This window comes from Erithacus rubecula (assembly GCF_903797595.1).
Source record: "Erithacus rubecula genome assembly, chromosome: 4".
NCBI lineage: Eukaryota > Metazoa > Chordata > Aves > Passeriformes > Muscicapidae > Erithacus > Erithacus rubecula.
The window spans coordinates 65215513-65236727 of record NC_136686.1 but is presented as its reverse complement, the minus strand read 5'-3'; the positions used below and the strand labels follow the sequence as shown (position 1 = coordinate 65236727).

Genomic DNA, 21215 nt, shown 5'->3' with positions numbered 1-21215 from the left:
AAGGAGGCTCAGGGGTGACCTTATTCCTCTCTACAACTCCCTGGAAGGAGGCTATAGCCAGGTGAGGATCAGTCTCTTCTCTCAGGTAACAGGAACAGCCCCAATTTGTAGCAGAGGGGGGTTAGATTGGATATTAAGGAAAATTTCTTTACTGAAAGGGTGATCAGGCACTGGCACAGGCTGCCCAGAGAAATGGTGGAATCACTATTCCTAGAAATGTTCAAAAAACATGTAGATGTGGTGCTCAGGGACATTTAGGTTTAGTGGTAAACCTGGCAATGCTGAGTTAATGGTTGAACTCAGCCTAGGGGATCTTTTCCAACCTTCAGGATTCAGTGATTCTAATCTGTCCAGCCATGAATATTATCCATGCACACTGCTGGCTGGCTGGCATTGGGTTTCAGCTCCTCTGCAGTCAGTGCAGCCATCTCCTGGGTAAAATCCAGCATTTTTCCTCTTCCAGAGGCTGTGGCTGGACAATGCCCACTCGTGGCTCTGTCTGTGCCTTGCCAATGCTCTGGGCTGATGGCAGCCAGTTTAGAGCAGCCCATGGTAGCCTCAGGTGTGGAGTTAACTACTGAGGTGTAGGGATTCCTTGGGGGCAAAGGGCAGCCTTTGGGTCCTGCAGCAAGAAAAAAAAAGTGCTTTTTAACCTCACACACCAGTGAGAGGTGTCAGTGCTCTGCTTTGGCACAATCTGGACTGAGCCAGGAGCTGCTCTGCCAGGCAGAAGTGAGGTGCTGCCAGGCCAGGACACCCCTCCTGAGCTGGCTGGCCATGGCTGAAGCTGAGCCTGTAGCTCTGCTTGCCCTTCTGGCTGAGCTGTGGAGGTGACAAGGGGCTGGGAAAAGGTCTGTGTGTGCTACAGCTGCTCACAAAATATGTGGCCTCATTTTTGTCCATCTCCACTGAGGCTCCATGTGTGAGTCCTGTCCCAGGGGGACAGAGCCTTCAGCTGCCCTCTGCTCTCAAGGAAGGGGGCTGGGACACCAGATGGTCGTGGTGCCTGTTCCCAGATCTGTTTGGCTGTTCCTGGAGAGGTGGTCTAGATGGCCTTGAGGCCATACCCATCTGCCAGAGAGGATTGGATCTGGCAGCAGACCCCTCTAGGAATGCTTGACTAGTTCAGCAAGCAGTACTGAGAAGATCTGAGACCTCTGACTCCATCAGCATCTGTCTGTTCTCCTTTCTAGGTATTGCTCTCTCCAGACATGGATTTTGATCAGTCTGAAAGTGACCAGGATATTTCAGGATTCCGGGGAACCAGCCAGAAGATGAAGCAGCCCAGCTACCAAGTGGTCATCTGACAAGAGAGGGACAAGGGAGGTGGAGGAAGGAGCAGCACTGTGATCCTTGAGCTGGCCAGGGAAGGGCAGGGTGGGGAATACTGGGTGGCCCTTGTGGATCTGCAGAGATCCTTCTGCCTGCCACATCTTAGACTTATCCTGCAGTTATCCTGTGGTTGGTGTCTGTGCATCCTGTACAGGCTTGAGCAGTATCTGCTTTCCCTGTCTGCCCCACACACAGGCACCTTGAGGTTGGGGATACAGGGATGTGTTTTCCCTGGCTGGGCAATTGGGTGTGACTTCTTTTTCTTTTTTCAGGGCTACAGACTGAAATGAAAAGATTGTCTGGTTTTTTTAATAGAAAAAAAAAAAAGGCTCTACTCTGTGCTACCTGAACTGTGACACTTTTATATGCACAATGCTCAAAATAATTGTTTTGCAATATGTATTTAAATGTCTTGAATTGGGAAGCTTGTCCCAGTGGGTCTGATTCTTTTTACTGTTTTATAAGGAATCCAATAAATATTTGACCTAAAATTGCTTCATAGATTAAATGCCTTCATGTGGTTAATGTTCTGCACAACCCTAGTGCTGTGAAAGGGAGGAAGGGGAGCTGTTAAAATCTTTTCTGACCGGGGAAGATTGTGTTTCTGCAACATGACTGTTCTGATAAACCTAAAGATGAAGAGCTTGAGCCACAGAGCTTGGTTTCTGTGGTTGAGGTGTAGGAGCTGCTTCAGTGCAAAGCCCTGATGCTGCAGCACAGGCTCAGAGATGGATCCCAGTCACCACCTTACAAGGGAGTGTTTACTGGAAGCTGACACCTCGACTTTTACTTAGTTTAAAATAAACAACCGAAATGTCTGCAGGATCTGATTCAAGCTCTATCTGGAAGCCCCATTAGCTAGCCCTGTTTTGGGAGTAGGGAAGGACCTGGGGTAGCACTGCTGCTGGAAAAAACCCTGGGTCACCCCAAGACTGGCACTTTCTGCTCCAAGTGTGAAGTGCAGGGCTTTGCCCTGTTTGCTTTCCTCTTAGCAAACTGTATTTGTCTATAAACACAAAAATGCAAAACACTTTGCAGCTGTCCTGGGGCCACAGTGAGCACAGAGCAGCTGCACCACCCCTCTCCCAGGCTGGATGCAGAGACACAGCTGTGGAGAGACCCTTCCAGAGTCCAAATAGGGGGATAGTCCTGGAGCAGGGATCCAGGATCCACTGGGCTGGTATCCCTAGTGTAGCCATAGCCAGGTTCTGCTTCTTGCATAACAATTCTCCCTCTAAGTCATGGATGGGAAAGATCTTTTACTTTTCCTTTTTCCCTTGTATTTTTCCCAGGAAAAAAGCCCTTATTAAGGAGTAAAAATTAAAGGATTTGGATTTTCTAACTTGGATGGATTTAGATGTAAGGGCTGAGTTTGGAGCATGTGAAGATATTTGGTGGGGTGGTTTTTTGGGTTTGGTTTGTTGTTTTTCTCCTGACTTCAAAGTGGTTTGAAGCCTTAGATGCAAATCAAAGTCTCAGATGCCCCTCAGTGAACTAGACACGCTTGGCTACACTTGCAGCTGTGCAGCTTTAAACTGTTTTTCTGAAAATTAAGGGTTTTTTTTTTGTTTTTCTTCCTTAATGAAGGGTCAAAAACCTACTTTTGCTGGCACATCAAAAGGCTTTTGGAACACATGGCATACAGTGCTCTGAATAGATTATTTATATTGCTCGGTGCACTTGGTTTCACAACACAACTTCTGCTTGTCTGGGGAGTTCTGCACTGTTAAGGGCTAGAGAAAGTCCTGTGCTGTGTAAGGTTTTGACTGGAGATAGATTAAAACAGCTTCCCTATTAGAAACTTGCTCCTTAATTTGAGGAATACTGCTATTTTGGAGTTTTGTTCTTGCTATGGGGCTGCACAGTGCAATCTTGTAGTGGGTGAAGAGTGCAAATTTAGCCAAAGCAATGTCCTTGTCCTAAACTGGACTGTGAGTGGCATGACCTTCATTTAGCCCTTAGTTGAGGCTGTCTGGGAAGGTTCACAATTGGCAACAGCAGGACAAGTAAGATTTGGGGGAAGGTTCTCCCTCTCAATCCTCGTGTAGCCAGTGCTGTTTCAGCAGCCCTGTTCCCTTTCCATCTCTGAAATGGTGCTGTGCAATTGTTTCCATTGCACTCCAGAGTGATTGCTCAGCTCCATTCCTGAGCTGTCTGAGCCATGTGCAATCACTAGACACAGCCCTGTGAATCCAAGTGCTCTGTGACACTCTTGGAGCTGAGAACAAATGCATCTTCACTGCAATAACTGCATAGAGGTCTGGGAGCTGTCTGGGAAAGCATAAAGGGCTGTGAGGACCAAGCCTGAACATATTCCCCCTTGTGAGAGAGGGAAGTGTTGTGATACTTGTGATACTCACTTCAGAGCTGAGAAAAATTGAAATTTACAGTCCATGACCTGCCTTTATTCTTGGGGCAGTAGGAGCACAAACTGTTTTCCCATGTCCTATTCTACTGTACTTAAAGTCTGTGGTTAAACTCTCATTTCAATGTGGAGTAGAACCCTAGAGTCTGTTCTTACCTCCTACCAAGTGTATAGAGACTAAAGAACATCAGGGACCTTTGACTTTCCACTGGAATTACTTTGGTTCCCAGCTTATTAACTCGTGTTTCTTCAGTCATCTGGTAACGTGAGCCTGTCCAACAGCATAAAACACACACAACCTGAGCTTCAAAGCTTGTTTTATCTTTGCCAAATGAAAGCTTCACTGCAGTGTTCACTGTAAAATATTTATTGTGAAATGGATAACTGGAGCCTTAAGGAGACCTTGAGTATATTGCTCCAGGTGCTTCATATTGCTGAGAAGTTGGACTTGGTCATTGTTATCTTCAGGCCCTGAAAGAAATGTGTTTCCTTGGCTGGAGGAGGAGAAAGAGGAGCAATGATGCACCCCAATTATTAGCAGTAGGTGTGTGTTTATATATATATTATATACATATCTATGTACAGAGAAGATGAGAGCCTAAGCCAATCACTCCCCTTAGCAATACACGTGGGCAGCACAGTGTGGGAGGAGAGGGAAGGTTTCAGTAAGGACAGTAAACATCTGCCAAACCCTGGGGTGTCTAGAAATCCACTGCCTCTTTCCTGTTTGCTCCGTGCTCGTGAAAGGGGAGGTGGTTTGGATGTGGGCTCTGGGTGATCTTCCTTCTGTCTTCTTGGGCAGAGAAGTCAACTTCACAGCTGTTCTTCCTCATCTCTTTCTGGCCCACAAGCAAACTGCAGAGCACTAAACCTCTGTGATTATTCCACACTCAGGACTGTGTTGAAGGTCTTGCCTTCAGCTCTCCCTCGCAGGAGAGCTATTTCTCAAGACAGCAGGGCCCAAAGCAGTAGTTTCTTCTTTATGTTCTGTTCCAAAGTACGAGCCTTGGCATGAGTTTTGTGCTAACTGAGCTCTCTAAGGATCTTCCAGAGTGCAGTTAAATCTTGCTGGTTGCTTTTGGCTGTTTCCCTCTTCCAGGCAGCACATGGTGTGAGTAAAGAAACCGTGCTTGGCACCTGCTCTGCTGCCACGGTGCTTGCAGCACTAACGAGCTGATCAAGCAACTGGAAAATCACCACCCCACCCCCAGCAGCTGGAGCTCCTACAGCAACATTATGATTTAATTGTTAAATATGAAAAAAATCAGTCAGGATTGAACCTATTTCTTTAGGTCTCTGGCAATTATTTTCTCCTAACACACGGATATCATTTAATTCCTGGAGATGCTTCCACACCCAGCCTCCCTCCTTTTCAATTCTGGAAAGGCAGAGTATTCATGAGCTCAGTTTGGCCTTGCCATGTAAATGTCTTTGTGGTTGTCAAGTCTCCTTTGGACAAGCTCTCTGCTAAAACTCCCCTGTGGCTGCTCTATAGCATTGCTCAGTGATGCCTCACTTTAAAATGCACCACACAGCCTTGCAGTTTTGGGTTTGGAGCACCACCTGCAGTGGGGGTGGCTGGCAGACCCTTCTATAACCTCCTGCTGCCAAATTCCTGCTGCGCACAAATTCCTGCAGTGTAAGGGAGGAGAAGAAGCCAGGGGAAATCGGGATGAAACTTTTTTGACAATTTGGAATAAATAAAGACTTCCTCCCTGATTACAAAAGCAGCTAGAAACGTCTAGTTGAAATTCAAGAGGCTGCTTTGTAGGCTCACAAGCTGTTGTGGGTTCTGGTTTGTCGTCCCTTAGGAAATTTTAATCTTTGCTGAGCAGAAGGGGTGTGATGCTCAAGGACATGGCAGATCTGTTGGAAGCTCACCGTGGAACTTTCTTTCTGAGGGAGTCAAGGCTCAAGAAATCACTAAGCCTGCAATGTTATTTAAATTGAATTATATTGAATTAACTGCTCCATTAAATAGGAGCCTGCACATCCCCTGTTGCTGCTGAGGACCAGAGGTGCTTTTTAAGCACACAGCCTGTGCACCAGGACAGCAATAAACCCCATCAAGGTTTTCATCACTGTTTCAAGGGTTTGTAGTGATTCAGGGAACATCATGTTTAGTGGCAAATCCAGACCTCATCCCACTAACCAGGAAAGCAATACCCTCCTGTGGCCTGTTGATTTAAGGTTTTGATTTTGTTTGATACTGATGGATCGCTGTAGATGAATATCCACCCACCTCTCCTCTCTCCTTCTGTCTTTCTCTCCTTTCCCCATGGACCAAGGTTGGAGCAGGTGCTCCAAGTCCCTTCTTTGCAAAGCCTATCACCTCAACAGGCACTGTGCTGGATGATCTGCCTTTTGTGGGGTGACTCACCAGCCCCAGGGGGTATTGCACAGATTCCTGCATGGGTTTAAGGCCAGCAGCCTCTGCACTGTTCACAGGCTTATTTCTCCCTCCCTTCCCCCTGGGAGAGCATCAATCATGCCTTTAACCACATCCTTTCCCCCAGCCTTCTTTTTCTTCAGGAATTTGATGAACGTTCATGTAGCATGAAAGAGAGACAGCTGATTTCCAAGGACAAAATCCTTGGTTTCTTTGGCACCAAGAATTAAGGAAATATTCGTAAGTTGCCAAGTAAAGGCTTCAGAAAGGACCTGCTGTCACACGTGCTGCCACAGTGCATGGCAATTAAAGGCTGTTAATTGTGCCAAAGCTGGTGCCTGTGTCAAAAGGATGAGAAGCCAGATAGTCCTTGTAGCTCCCATCAATCAGTTTGTCCGCGTTGTTTTTGGCAAACCAGCAGCTGACTTCCTGCAGGCCATTGTAGATCCTCCTCTGCTTCCACACCACAGGAACCAGCCGGCCCTTCACCTTCAGGGTGTTGGTGGGGTTTGTCTTCAATGCCTCTGTTTGGTTCTGCCCAACCTCCCCACCACTTGTGTTCAGGGATTCCTGAAGAAGTTTAACTTCGTGGTTCAAGAATTGACCTGCAAGGCAAGATAAAATAAGAGTCCGTGACTGGCTGGTTTGTGCTTGTTTATAAATTGTTGTGGTTTGGTGGTTTGTTTTTGGGGATTTTTTTTAAAAGGATGCATTTGAGGACTCTCAGCTTATGGATCTGGCTTCTGTACAAGAGCAGGATGAATCTTGTTCCTGTGATTAATTTCTAAATCCACAAACATAAATGTTAGAATAAAACCCTTTTTTTTTTTTCCATGGGTAACTAAAAAGATTTTTTAGCTGCCAGTAGTAAGTTCCCTTCTGTGGGACATGGTTACTAGAGGTTAATAATTCATACAATGTCCATTAGCAAGTAAAAAGTCCTAGGCCTAAAAATTGAAATTATCTTCCCTTGCCTTCTTTGGAGGAAGTTCTTCTAAGCCAAACCTAAGTGTGAATTTAGAGGTTTGTCCATGAGAGAGGCCCGAGTCCAAAACCCCACTCCTAAGGGATCAGCTCCTGCTCCACCTGGGGATGCCTAAGTGGCACAGAAACTGTGGCAGAAGTTTTAGATTTCTGCACCAGTACATGACCAAAAACATCAATATTTCTCATTGGCTGAAAGAACACAACCATCTGGTCATTACTGAGCCTATCTAAAACCTAATTCCTTCAAAAGGTAGGGTGGCTCTTCTTTCACTTTGAAAGAAAGGGACCACATAAAGTTTTTGTGGAAGATTTGGTTTCTGTCTCTGTACTGGGAGCATCAAGCATGTGTATTCTAATAGTAACTGTATTGAACAATCATTAAAAGAGTGGAAATGTGAAAAGCAGACACAGCTGGGATAGGGAGAGAGAGGAAAAGACAGGAGAGGAGTTGTTTGAGAGAGGATGTAAAAGTCTCACCTGGGAACTTAATCCCCACCTGCCTTGTTCCTTCCTTCCTGTCTCTGCTCAGAAATATCATTTTTGTCTGATTTACAGCTCTGAACCTGAGAACCTGTCACCTACCCAGTAGCCCGTGGGAGTCAGAGGAGAGGCCTTTACTGTTGGAGATGTAGAACCCCAGGTGATTCCTCTGGTGTGGGGCTGGCCTCTTGTAGTGGTGGATGAGGATGACAAAGCTGATGGAGTCCCGGATCGTCACGGTGATGTTGGAGTAGGCAGAGATGGACACCTCCAGGCTCCTGCTTCTCACGACAGCACTCCGGCCACAGGACAGGACGAGCCTTTCCCCATCATCCAGGATGACCCTCTTGGGGGTGATCTCCAGGTAAGACCTCTCTGGCTTATTGCTGAGGATGGTGATGGTGCTGAAGTAAGTCCGATGCTTCTTGTGGCCGTTGGGTGGTGCAGGAGCTCCAATTAATTGTCCATTCACAGTTACACCTTGCAGGAAAACAATCAGTGAGTGAAAGCTGGAACCAGGACCACAGAATCAATCACACAACAGTCTGAGTTAGAAGGGGCCCAGCAGGGACAGGTCTGTTGTCTCAATGACGCAATGACCTTGTGACTGAGGACCTGCAGCACCTTGTGATCAATTATTTCACTTACCAGTATTCAAATTAATATAATCAGCCTGTTACAAATTTATGACCACATACAGAGCACATAAATTTACCCAAGCTCAGAAATACTGGCCTTCTCTGCAGACAGCTGCCCCCAGCCCCATTAATCCTAACAGTGTACAGATGCCACAAAAAGAACCACTTTTGAGTATTTCCAAGATGCTGATCCCACTGAGTCAATTAAAGCCTAAATGTCCACTGTAAGATTCCCAGTCATTTTAATAATGTTTGTGATCTGTTGTCCATAAGACAGTCACTCACTTCCCACAAACCTCTGAACACCCACTGAAGAGTGACAATTAAGGAGGAGGCTTGTTACTAACCCAAGCTAAACCCAAGCCATTAACACTGAGATGAAATTATCCCAATATTCCTGATGGGATCTCTCATTTCTGTCTTCAAAGACTCAAGGTTCTAGTGCTACAGAGTCTGTTTTCCTCAATCTCACTCTGCATTTGAGCCACAAAACCATTCAAGCAGCAGCACAAGCTGTTAAAGAAGTTGAAGGGAAACATTGCTGGAACTGTACCTTACTAAGGCAGACATGAACACAGAAATATGGGGACTAGACCACTGCCACCCAGAACAGAATCCTTACAACTTTATTGTGGGTTTTTTTAAAACAAGCCTGTGAATTGTCTCTGGTTTTGACACCCCTTTCTCCCTCTGTTGCCCTGAGCAAGACATAATCTGCTTATTAGCTGCCCTGCTTAGAATTCCAGATCGGATCAGACCACACTTTGGGCCCCAGAGGCTGAGATTGGCTTGGGTAAAGCAGATCCTGAATCGTGTGGGTTTTCTCAAGACTGTCATGACTCTCTAGCCAGTTTGGTGGTTTCTTTACTAAAAGAGCTGTGGTGCTTGGCGAACCTGTTTGGGAATTTTGTTCTGTCCTAAACCAAACAGTACAGTAAGTAAAGAGGGAAATTCCCACAGCAGAGCAATTTTGATGAGTCCAAACCTTTTATTTGCAAGCCATAACTTTGTAATTGGCTGATGTTAAACCATAGAAGAAACTTTTTCTAATTTCCTATCACTTTTTTGCCTGTGAGGCACCTTGGTGCTTGGTCTCTTCCAGCACTGGCCTTACACTTGGATTTTCCTCCAGAAGAAACTTAACTTGCTGCTCACCAGATTCCTTGTGATCAGAGACCAGCCGGAGAATGTCCCCTGGCTCTCCATCAATATTGAAGCAGACAGAGAACTTGCTGGAGGGAAAATCAATGACAAAGTGAGGGTCCCCATCCGCTGAGAAGACATGGAAAAAGAGATAAATGTGAGAGGCTCACACAAAACTGCAGTGTCCAAGATTGCAACAAAACTGCTGTCTAAAGTGTGTTTGTCCTTGTTTTTTTTCTAAGTCCTCCTGGTTTGTTGTTTTTAGAGGGTCAGATGGAGTTTGCCAGGAAATGCCAAATTTTGCTTTGTTTTTCACAAAGATTGTTTTGCTTTTCTCACAGAAAACGTTGGGTTTTTCAATGACAGCTCAAAACCCAAAACAGTCTAGATGAAAATCAGGGTATTGTCTTCCCGGAATATAATTCCGGTGATTTATGGGAATTATCTTGTAGGTGTTTTGAACTGCTCTTCTCCATTCTTTCTTGGCAAGCTACATCCCCCACAGCACACAGAAATGTATTTTCTGACCAAGGGGTCCACCTCACACTGACCCCTCCTGGCCCTCAGTATCAGATTGGAGCAGTGAACAGCAGCTGTTTGATCCCACAATCTTAATTTTTCAACAATCCTTGACCTATCACTGACTATCAGCCAGCTTCCATTAATAAGTTTCTAAGTTAAAATTGTTTAAATTCTCCTAGTTTCTAAGCTAAAATTCACTTTATCAAGAGAAATTCAAGTCATAATTCTTGATCTGGACTTATTCTTCAGTGTTTAATGTATGAAAAGTTAAGTAAAGGTGCAGGACCAACAGAAAAATTGTAAAATACTATAGAATTGTCTTTATTTTTCATCTTCAACAACTTTGTTTATATTTCAGTTATTATTATTATTATTTATAAAAGGTTATTAAAATATTTTGAGTACAGAGAGGATGTGTTTCTGTTCTCCCCTAACCTGCAGAAGTCTCAAACATGAGGATCAAGTGTTGCAGATCATCTGCCTTGCTCACACTTCTTCTCATTACTGATCATCTCTGTATTTTGGTTTTGTTTTCATTTTCCTCCCTACTCTGTAGGTCTGACAAACAGAATTTTGGCTGCTACCACAGTGATATGCATCTGAGATTTCCATCAATCAGCCACAATTATTTTGCATTATGAAAGGCATGAAAACAGGCACTGACCTGAGGTTTTGGAGATTTTAATTCTCTGTTTATCTTGCCCTCTGCGCATACCTAGAAGTGGGGAAGGAAGGCTGTTACAATTACTTACTGAGCAGCAGAAAGAGATATGTTACAATAATGTTTTCCAAATATTATTCAGAGAGATAATGGGATATATTCCTGCAGCCACTTTAAGTTTCATGTAGAACACCAATTTTTCTCCAGTAGCTTCTACAGACCAGTAAGTGCTTCAAGAGGGTGAGTGAGGAGCCTAAAAGGTTTGCTAAAGGTTACCCAGCCCACAATTATCAAAATTGCTATAAAAATCTCAGCTTTGCCCCTCAGTTCACTGTCTAGATCACCCCTGTGCCAAGGTTGGCCATGAGACATTGCCCATGCAAGAAGATTTTTACCAGAACAAGGTTATTTTTCTCTCATACCTGATGGGGCCCTGTGCCCCTGCAGGCTCTGTACCTTCTCCCCAATGCCATCAGTGGAAGGGCTGATAAACTCCTCCTGAGGTGGCTCTGAGTGGAGTCCAGCCTCTTTCATCTTCAGAACAGTGAAGGGGGTAACAAAATTGTAAGCCAGAGCCATTGACTTGGCTTTTTCCATCAAACTGTCCTTTTCCTGACTGTCATCACTCTTCAGCCGAGAGTTGAGCAATTCCTTGATGGTGAGGTAACTCCACGCCCTCTCGATGTAATTATTGTCACCTCTGCCATCCTCCAGGCCAGGGACACCTCTGATGTCATTTTTGCTCAGCAGGTCAATAGCCACATCAGTTTTGAGGAGGATGTACTTCTTGGAGTTGCTGGCAGTCACCTCCACGTGGAGTTTATCCGAGGTGCGGTTGATGAGTTTGCCTGCTATGATGATTTCGGAGCCATTGAAGTAGTTGGGGAAGAAGTTCTGGGTGACCTGCTCCACATCATCTTCAGGGTAATCAACACGGATGTCAGACAGAAGGGGTGTCCCTATTTCATCATAGAACCTTAAAGCAAGACACATTTTTCAACTTTAGTACTTTAGTGAACATACTTTTGCACTTGTACACTGAAAAGGACACGGTCAGATGATCTAAAATGGCTCAGAAGTCATTCAGGGACAGTTTGAGCCATCAGGAACCAAATTTAACTACCACATCCACTCTAACTTGGTCCAGAAAAATAAGGTGGGGGAGTCTCTACCCTTCGTACTTTTCAAAACCTGTGTAGACACAACCCTGAGAAACCTCACCTAAACTTGAAGTTAGCTCTTCTCAGAGCAGGAGGTTCAATTACAGAATCTCTGGAAGTCCCTGTCAACCAAAATTATTCTCTGCCTCATTTTAGCCTTCACTGCTCCTTAGACATCTAAACAGAGTCTCTTAAGTATGTTCAGAATCATCCCAGCATGGCCTGGCAGTCACCTCCCTTCCACCCTGGTTCCAGACTTCTGCAAGGAAATATTTGTGACCACTTAAAAGTAAATTATTGGCTCTCAAGATTCACAGAAAGCACCCCAGTTATTAAAAAATGTACTTAGATTAAATGCTGTTACCCATAAGTTTCTAGTGGTGTTACACATGGTATCCCAGAGCAGAAAGTGTAAGGCCAAAATGTTAGGTCCACCAAAGCTGAAGAGATTCCAAACTAAAGCTTCTGAATCTCTGAAAAACCCCTAGATTGGGCTGGTCAGTGTAGGACAGGCAGGAATACACTTTTCTGAGGGCCAACAGAGGAAAGAAAATCAAGAAGGAATCTCAGCATGCCCCCCATAAATGAGAATGTTTCCAAGGAATGGAGGGATTCTAGCTGCTGTTTGCAGCACAAGAGAACTCACTTCCTTGTGGCTGATTTTCTGTTGGAGCAAGGCATGGCTCTCATGGAACCAAGGAGGTTAACCCTTTAATGCCTTGTTAACATGATCAACCACACCTGTGAGAACACCTTGCCCTGGACAGCCCAGAAAACTTTCACAAGGCTCATAGCCCAAGTTTACAATGCTGTGTTTTCCTTCCAGCAGTGTGCTTTTGAAGGTTCCTCCCAAGCTGCTCCAAGAATGCCATATTTCCCATTCAAATGCCAAACTGTTCATCTCTTGGCAAGTCACTCGAGTTTAATTTGGTAAATAAACAAAGAATTGGCCTCAGCCCTTTTTTAGCTCAAGCTGCATTTATTTGACACATCTGGTTAAACAGACTGTCTGGAAGCTAAAGTCACACTTTCTGCTTTATTCTCTCTCCAAGGGAAGCCAAAGCCTGAATTGGTTGATTTTCTTTTAAAGTCTGTCTGAACACTCATTGTCTTTCATGCAGAGACCTCACCAGATTTAAAAGCATGACTAAATTAAACCTCAGAACTTTCTGTAAATTAACTTGAGCTGTAACAAATGGTGGAGATACACAACCTGTCTTAGAGTACAATTCAAGGAAGTATCTGTATAAAAATACAACCCGCTGAGCATTAAAAAAAATCACATTGGCACCCATTTAGGTTTTCCCTCCAACTGAGGTTTGAATTGGCCTCCAGCAGTGATTGTGCTTTTCTGTATAAATTTGGCACCAGATGCCAAATGGGTTTGCCATGACTGAGCTTGATAAACAGAGAGCTGTTCATCAGAGAGAGGAGTTTGAACAAGTACTTGCAGCACTGGGCTCCTGCAGCCCAGTCCCTCAGAACATCCTCTGTTTGCCAGGGAATGCCACTTGCTATCCAAAATACATGTCCTGAGGAGGAAATGACCTGGGTGGAGTGACAGATGGATCTACAGAATTCAGTTCAGAAGGAATTCTTGTACATGTATAACTGCCACAGAAGGCAAAGCCCTGGTGCAAAGTGCTTGGATTTATTGCTCCAGAGGAGTTAGGCACAAGCCAAGAGAGAGGTCAGTACTCAATAACTGTCTCTTTTTGGTTTCTGTGGTTAAAACACTAACATTTTGGGAGTGAAAGCCAAACATTTGTATTTGGAAACACTGACACATTGCCAAACATTTTGGTCAGAGATGTGGTCAAATATCTTTCTGCTGTTCCTTACCAGGGTCTCCCCTTGGACTACAGCTCCCTTACCACAGAAGAGGAACATAATCTCTGATCCTACTGAAGGATGAGGATTTCAGGAAACTTATGAGGAGTTTGGGTCACAAAGAATGAGAAAACTAAGTGACTATATGGTTATTCTAGGAATTATCTTAGTGTGTTTTTCAAAGTCAAGTAGTTTGGACCTTGGGCAAAAGGGTATCATTTCCAAAAAAATAAAGGTTTTTTTTGTTTGTTTGTTTTTTGGGGTTTTTTTTTCCTCCAAGTTGGAATCTTCATTTCTGATCCCCTCCATGCTGTTTATGTTGTTGATGTGATGTATGAAATTCATCCTCTCCTCCTACCATCTACCTGTGAGGAGTTGGGACCTGTGCCCCCAGCTCTCTGGGTTTATATGTCCAAAACGATGATGTGAACTAGAGAAACAAATGCCTTGTTCTGAGGGGCTGGGAAGCTTCAGTACATCTCAGGGGGTCTGCTAAGAAAAAGGAAATTTCTGGGTAGCCATGCAGAGTATCTGATCATATCCAGAGAGGAGCCTCAGGGAAACTCCAATTTCTTGCCACATCTCATTAAAGGATTTCCCATCCCAAAATGCTTTCCCAGAGAACCCAAAGAACAGAAAAAGCAGAACAAACCCCTTGAGGTGGCTGGCTGCATCCTCATCCTCCTGGAAAAGCCTCGTCATGCCACAGTTCTCCAGTGCCATCCTCTCCAGCAGCTTGTGGTCCACATCATTGCCAATGCCAATGGTGAAGAGGCAGAATTTGTCCTGGATGGCCTCCTTGGTGTTGCTGAGGATTTTGGATGACTGTGTCTCCCCGACAGTCGGCCTCCCATCCGTGAGGAAGATGATCAGGGACACGCTCCTGGCGTCAACGTCGTTCTGAGCAATGTAATCATTCAGCAGCTTCGCCCCTGTCTGCAGAGCCCCGTTGATATTAGTCCCTGGGGAGGTGCCAGAATGATTAGAGATTGTTTCTCCTCCTAAGAGTGCTGTGAATAATTTCCCTGAGCTCCCTTCAGTGAGGTGACAGCTTCTCTGGACATCAGGATGTCCCTTTTCTCCAAGTGAAGTTGCTTTAGCTCTTTAATTCTGTTCAGCTCTGTTACTCAGCACCAGTTTGGCACAGCTGTTTGTGGTTTATGAACTGAATTATGGATGTCAGTTTGCCATGTGAAATTGCTGTTGAATGTCTCAATATACAGCAATCAGCCTGGTAAACAGTCACACTGTGTCTGCCTGGTACAAACAAAAATTGTTAAACCTAATAACAGGACTATCCAGGTGATATCTGAACTAGGAAAAGTCATGCTCATTTTCTTCTGAAAGGCACAACACTTGGAGTTCAGAAAAAAGCCTTCAAATGGGAAAACAAGTGGATTTGCTTGTTCTTCACACCCCAGGGGATGCAAAGTTTAAAGGGAAGAGCTTGGTTAGCTGAGGAGTGTGTTTGCACAAAACAACTGGCTAGTGAAGAACAGGACTGCCCGAAGCGGGGTGGGAGAGAGAAAACAAAGCAAATGAAGGAACAGATGTACATTAGAATAGGCATGAAAAGGATCCAAGCCCACTGTGTGTTTAAAAAAAAAATAATAAAAAAGAAAACAGGAAAACGAGTACAAGTGTTTCCTTTCTGCATGTATTTCTAGTCAAAGCACAGAGGGATTGGCTGTGGGACCTTTGCAAAACCAGCACATCAGGGTTAAAACCAAAGCAGGTGAAAAGGATTAAGAGCCATACACAGCTGATTCCTGGGGGTCTGGAAAGGGAGATCTAGGAAGGTTATCAACAGGATGAGATAGAATGCCAGCCCATACAGCACCTGCCTAGAAACTCAGTGTGCACAGCTCCAGTGACTGCAGCAAGGCAAGGAACAGGAAAGTATCAAAGGCTTATAAAAAGCCTTCAAAATCCTGACTGTCTTTTGCAAAATGGTTCTCAACCAAAAAAACATCACCCAAATATCCTAGCTTTCTCAATTCCAAGGTAGATCCAAAATATCAGAAAGTACTTTTCCCCAAAACCAGAAGAAAACCATGTCATGTAACAGAGTGTGTAATTTTATATTCAGTCATATCATAGAACTATCAAACACTGAAAACTGCCTTTTGCCACATGCTCAGATATTTAGCAGCAGGTTTTTTCTCCCATTTTTTTGGTGTATAAGTACAACACAGGGGTGTAACCACAATGTGTTCTTTATGTGTAGTCATGTTCACTGGAAGATACTCAAGGAATAGCACCTTTATAGGGAAAAAACAGAGTTAGCCAGAACTGAAGTACCTGTGGTGGAGAATCATTGCAGGTTCCTGTTGAGCCACAGTCAATAATTTCCTTTTACTTTTGTTCTCTGGCAGGTTCATGGGCAAACCCAGCTGGTTCTGCTCTCTTGCACTTCAGGAGTAAAAGGCTTTGTTCTCTGATTCTAGTCCCACTGTTGGTAATTGTTTAACTGGGCAGGTCCCTTCACCACTTCCTAAGCAATTCCTCCCACAGCACAAACAGCACAGCCAACCATCCTGTTTGCTGTGCTTTTCCATCAGAGGGTTTCCTCTCTGTCAGGAGTGGTCCCTGCCCAGGGGCAGCCATGGGAAGGCCCTCCCTGACCTTCAACCAGCTGTGACTACTTCCACGGGGAAGAATCTGAACAGGTCATTTTGCAGCTCTCTGGGCACAGCTGCTGGAATATGTTTGATTACAAACCTCACTGTAGTTGGAGATTTTTTATACTACTGTTCATGGCCTCACAGAAAACCTGTGAAGCAAATAAAAACTCATGCCTGCACTCTGCCACTCTTCTGGGGCTTTCTCTGTCTGCTTCCCTCCAGGCAAAAAGAGCTGAGAAATCATTAAATATAATTTTGGCTGCTCCTTGGTAGAGAAAAGACAGTGCTAGGTGAGAAACTAACTCCTGCAGAAGGCAATCCCACATCCCACAGTGTGTGCTCCATCCATGGGGTTTCCAGCCCAGACAAAATCATGAAGCTGCTTTCACAGAGCCTTTCAGAAACTACACAATACTGGCACTGTGTGTCCTTTGCCAGGGTATATTTTCATCTGTGTCCTCAAGAAATAACCTTGGAAACTTTCCCATTCTGAGGGTGTCACCAGATAAATGACAGAATGGAATCAAATTTGGTTTAATAAGTGTATAGAATCACAGACTAATTTTGGTTGGAAGGAACATTTAAAGGCCATCTTGTCCAAACCCCCTGCAATGGGCAGGGTCTGAGGAAACCTTCTCATCATGCATGGTAATAAAGAACAATAACCCTGAGTGGAGCTGAAGGGATTCCCTTGTCTCATTACCTAAATCCCAATGTCTTTTTATGCTGTATGCTCCAGGACCACATTCACCACTCCCTGTCCTGTTGTAGTTAATTGGATAACACAATTAATCCCATCTGTGTCTCTGGTCCTACCTCCAGTAGGTGACAGGTTATGGATGTACTTTTTGGCATCCCTGATGTTATTTGGAGTAACTGGCACCAGTCTGTCTTGCTGCCAGACCTTTATTCTGTTGGAAAAGCCAATGATATTGAAGTGGTCTTCAGGCCTTAGGTCCTGGAGAATTGTGAAGAGAGCTTCTTTGGTCTAGAAAGAGAAAAGAGAGCAACAGACACAGCTGTCAGTGTTCTAGTGGGAATTTAGTTTTAAGGTTAAAAGATTAAAAGATTTTGTTTACTCATCTTTGAGCTACACTACCCATTTGGCTGATGAAGAAAATTGGGATGTTCTTCCCTGTCTCAAGGCCTGATCTCTGTGGTGCCAGGGGCTGGGCAAATATGAGATGAAAAACAACTTTTGCCCAAAAGGTCTAGTGAGGCACATCTAGACCTAACTAAGCTTAAAAATTAGGATAAAAGCTCCCAGACTGGGAGAACCATGTTCTGAATGAAGGGATAGTGAATAATAATGACTAATAACAAGTTCTTAAAGTCTGTCTAATGCCCTCTAGATTGGCAGTAAGCTTCAAGTGGCATATATTGAAAATAGGCTACTTATAAGTTAAAAAAACCTGTAAACATGTCAAAGGATGCACATTCTCAGTTCATAATTAGGATACTGTTTTCTACATATACACTCTAATGAATAGCTTCAGCAATTAATAAATGTTTAGGTTAATATAGTCAATTAACTAGATACCAAAAGAAGTCCTGACTAGTCATTGCAGATTCTACTGCCAGTCAGTTTTGTCCCAGGCACATTATTTGTATCAATATGCCAACTGTTCATCATCCTGTTAAATACAGGCAATCAGAGTGAGGAAAGCTGGTCACAGGATGAGTTCTTAACAAAGGAGGTTAAGGATCCTGGGTTCTGGGAAGGCCAGACCACTAGGAAAAGGCAAGAGGAAGACTGCAGAGGTGTCCAGCTCCCCCCAGTGTGACCAGCTTGGATTTAGCAGCCATGCAGCTGCATTCACATGGAGACAGCTGAGTAAGAGTCAGAAGTTGCCCAAAGCAGCCTCTGTCCTTGCAAACATACCCTGTATTTGGATGCAAAACACATGGAAGGAATATGAAGCAATATCTAAGCAGAGGAATCAGCAGATTCTCAGCTCAGCCCCTTCTTGGCCACCATTAAGCCTTCCAAATTCCAAGGAAAGCTGTGCAGGAAATAATATGGTGGGCTCACCAGCATTTAAAGATTCCTCTCATGCCTGTCAGGAAAATACATGAAGGGCTTGTCCAGAAAGAATGTAGAAGTAATCAGCAGTGCTGGAAACCACATAAGCCTAGGCCTGATGTTGCTATGTAAAGAGTTTGGAAAAGGGCTCAAAGGACTGATGAAGCTGTGTCATCAATATCCCCCTAGATTCTGCATGGCAGATGATGATGCAATGATGCAACTGCAAACAAATCTAATCCTCACAGCTGGTGCCTTGGCTCCCAGTCCACCTGAAATTAAGGGGAATGTTTCCCATAGCTTCAAACATTCTGGAGCCAGGTCTGGAGACTCTCCCTGCCTGTGTCTGTCCTCTGTACAAATAATTTTCCTCTGCAGGGATCTCAGGATTAATCCCTCCATTTGCTTAGCTGGAACATTCCTCCACGTCCCACCAGCATTTCACAGACAAGAATATTAAGGCAAATGCTGGTGGAAGAGATTCTTTCAAAGAGAAGGGGAGAACCCCACCAGGTTCACATCATCCAAAAAAACCTTCACAAAGGAATTCCTGCCCCAAACACGGAGGCTGCCTCCAGTCTAACAGTCCACAGAAACTGGCAAAGTTGGGCTAAATAATCAGTTATTTAGAAAAGAAGGTTTTACCCTCTCTCATCTCCTCTTTTACAACACCCTCTGTATTGTAAAAATACTTCAGATAATGCATGACATCACTCTTCTGAGACACCCTCCACCAACATCCCATTTTACAGAGAGGGAAACCAGGCTGCTTTTGTAATTATGTCAAGGTCAGAAAGTGAGAGGTTCCCATAGCTTGGGGTTCCCAGCCCTCAGCTCAGTCAGCCAAACCATCCCACATGAGAACAAGCAGCAGAGAAAAGGACTCTTGGATTTATTCCATGATAACAAGGTTGGCCTGAGTATTTGCCCTCAAAAAACAGATCAGAGTAGCAGAAAGTGAAAATGGAGAACCTTCTATTCTGTGTGTGAGCAGGCCTCCATGCCAAGCTCAGCTGAAGGAAATTTGGGCAGGGTGTTAAAGCAAGGAACAATGAGACCACAACAGCTCCCTACATACACTCCCACAGAGAGAAACAGAAGTTCCTAGAGGCAATGATTTGAAGAAAAACTCCCCAAATCTCATTATCTATATTACAGCTCTGATTATAATTAACACTGCTTGACCTCTCCCATTACAAAACCCCTCTTTACAGTATTTTTTTTTTCCATTTCTGTGAAACTGCACTTTTCTCAGAGGGATTTATTGGGCCCAAATAAGCTCTGCTGTTTCTGAGAACCAGGCAATAGGAGAAATAATCTTGCTTTGGCCTACTTGCAGAGAGGCTGCATCTCACTTCCCTTGTGCTCACAAATTCCTTTTGACATTCTTGCCTGTGTTCAGCCAAAAGAAAAGGAAAGGAGAAGGTTAAACAACACAGAGCAGAAGTAGCTTGGTGTACACAGCATCCAAGCTAGAATTGCAGAAAGGATCAGGAGGGAACTGAAACAGACATTCCCAGGAAACCCAGCACTTCTCCACACCCTCATATAGGGGCCAAATGTGGGGCTGGGACCTTCTCTCTCTCCTCTTCTTTAATTTTCTCTTAGCTGTTTGTCTCATTTTTGTCACTCCACAGACTTTGAGTCAATTTTTCCCATATTTTCTGCCATATTTTAATGGATATGCACTGACAGCCTGGATTCTGGCATCTGTATCCTGTGCTTGCCTCTGCAACTTAAATTAAAACCCTTTGAATTCATGTAACATGCACACAAACATATGTACAAGTGTGCACATGGTTTTGCTCCAAAGCAAACAGAGTGAGGGAGACCATATGGTTCATTCTCCTGCAGCTTTTACTCCATCCACAGTGAAAATAAAGGGTGGGATTCAGCTTTCCCAATCAGTCATCAGAAAACTGGACATCACATCTAATCCTGCTCAAGGCAAGGGAAGCCACCTCTGGGGAATAATCCATCCCATCTCTTTTGGACAGGTTTTAGGATGGGCTGAGTCAATGTCTGGAAGTGCCTGTCTCCAGGCATTGCCTTCAGGCAGAGAAGGTGGGACTCACCTCAAGAACCAATCCTGCCCCATTCTGATTCTTGCTGGAGCTAAAAGGAGCTGAATTGTCTCTCCATCTCTCCCAGAGTGCTCAGAATCCCTTGTCTCTTCATATTTCCACCTCTCTTCCCAGCTCATCAGGACTCCCAGGTAAGTCCTAAAGACCTCATGGGGTGGTAACAACACTCTTTGCTCCCTACCAGAATTCCTCACCACCAAAGAGAGATGTGACTTTCCTCAGAGTGCTGGATATTATTCAGGAGCTGTTAGGCAAAACCAGCTTTTAATAAGGAGAAAATCTTGGTAAAAGTGCACTGCTTGAAATCCTGAAGGGCTTGGCTATGACCAAGTGCAGTTGGTGCCCAGCCCTCTCCTCCCATCCCCACCAGACTCCAGGCAAGGCTTTGCAAAGCTCTTCTGGCTGCAGCAGGTTTCTGCTTCTGTCCCTGCAAGGCCACAGCTGGAACTTCTCCTGGCTCCAAGGGCCATGGGCTGTGGCTGCCATGGGATTCCCCAACTGCTCTGCTGCCAGTGGGGTCCTTGCAGTTCCACTCCCACCTGGTCCCAGTGAGTCATTCCACTGAAACTCCTGCCAAAGAAGCAGAAAATTAACCCTTTCTACCCTGCTGAGGGCCAGCTCATTCCTCCATGGCTGTGCACATGATGCTGGTTCATTTTGGAGATTAGCTGGACCCCCTCACACTGTGGAAAAAGGGTTTAGGGGTTCAGTGCTTCTGTGCCAGATGCTGCAAGGTGAAATACTTTTCCCAATATGTTTGCCTGGGTAGATGCATTTGGAGCAAGTATTAAAGCAGAGGACGGCAGGAAGTAACAGAACAGCTGAATAACAATCCTTTTTTACCATTTGGGAATGGTTTGTATGAGTCAGAGTCAAGTTTTAAATGAGGATTTTAAAGAGGATAACTTGGTGGGTGAAGATTTCTCTGTTTCCCTCAAATTAGCACAGATAAAATTGAACTGAGAGGTGGAGACTGG

The 21215-nt window shown here is 44.5% G+C and overlaps 2 protein-coding genes across 2 annotated transcripts in view; one reads left to right on the top strand and one right to left on the bottom strand.

Moving 5' to 3' along the window:
• The window catches only part of LOC306801682 (store-operated calcium entry regulator STIMATE-like), a 29140-nt gene extending 27300 nt beyond the window's left edge, over positions 1 to 1840 (top strand). The window contains exon 8 of the mRNA XM_079304944.1: positions 1194 to 1840. Coding sequence (XP_079161070.1) covers positions 1194 to 1307 — 114 coding nt within the window. The 3' untranslated portion in view covers positions 1308 to 1840. The remainder of the gene's footprint in view (positions 1 to 1193) is intronic.
• Positions 1841 to 3997: 2157 nt separating this feature from the next.
• ITIH5 (inter-alpha-trypsin inhibitor heavy chain 5) overlaps positions 3998 to 21215 on the bottom strand; it is a 42654-nt gene continuing 25436 nt past the window's right edge. The window contains exons 8-14 of the mRNA XM_079303307.1: positions 16948 to 17119; positions 14160 to 14469; positions 10940 to 11493; positions 10521 to 10571; positions 9347 to 9463; positions 7656 to 8033; positions 3998 to 6691 (exon numbers count right to left, since the gene is read on the bottom strand). Coding sequence (XP_079159433.1) covers positions 6393 to 6691; positions 7656 to 8033; positions 9347 to 9463; positions 10521 to 10571; positions 10940 to 11493; positions 14160 to 14469; positions 16948 to 17119 — 1881 coding nt within the window. The 3' untranslated portion in view covers positions 3998 to 6392. The remainder of the gene's footprint in view (positions 6692 to 7655; positions 8034 to 9346; positions 9464 to 10520; positions 10572 to 10939; positions 11494 to 14159; positions 14470 to 16947; positions 17120 to 21215) is intronic.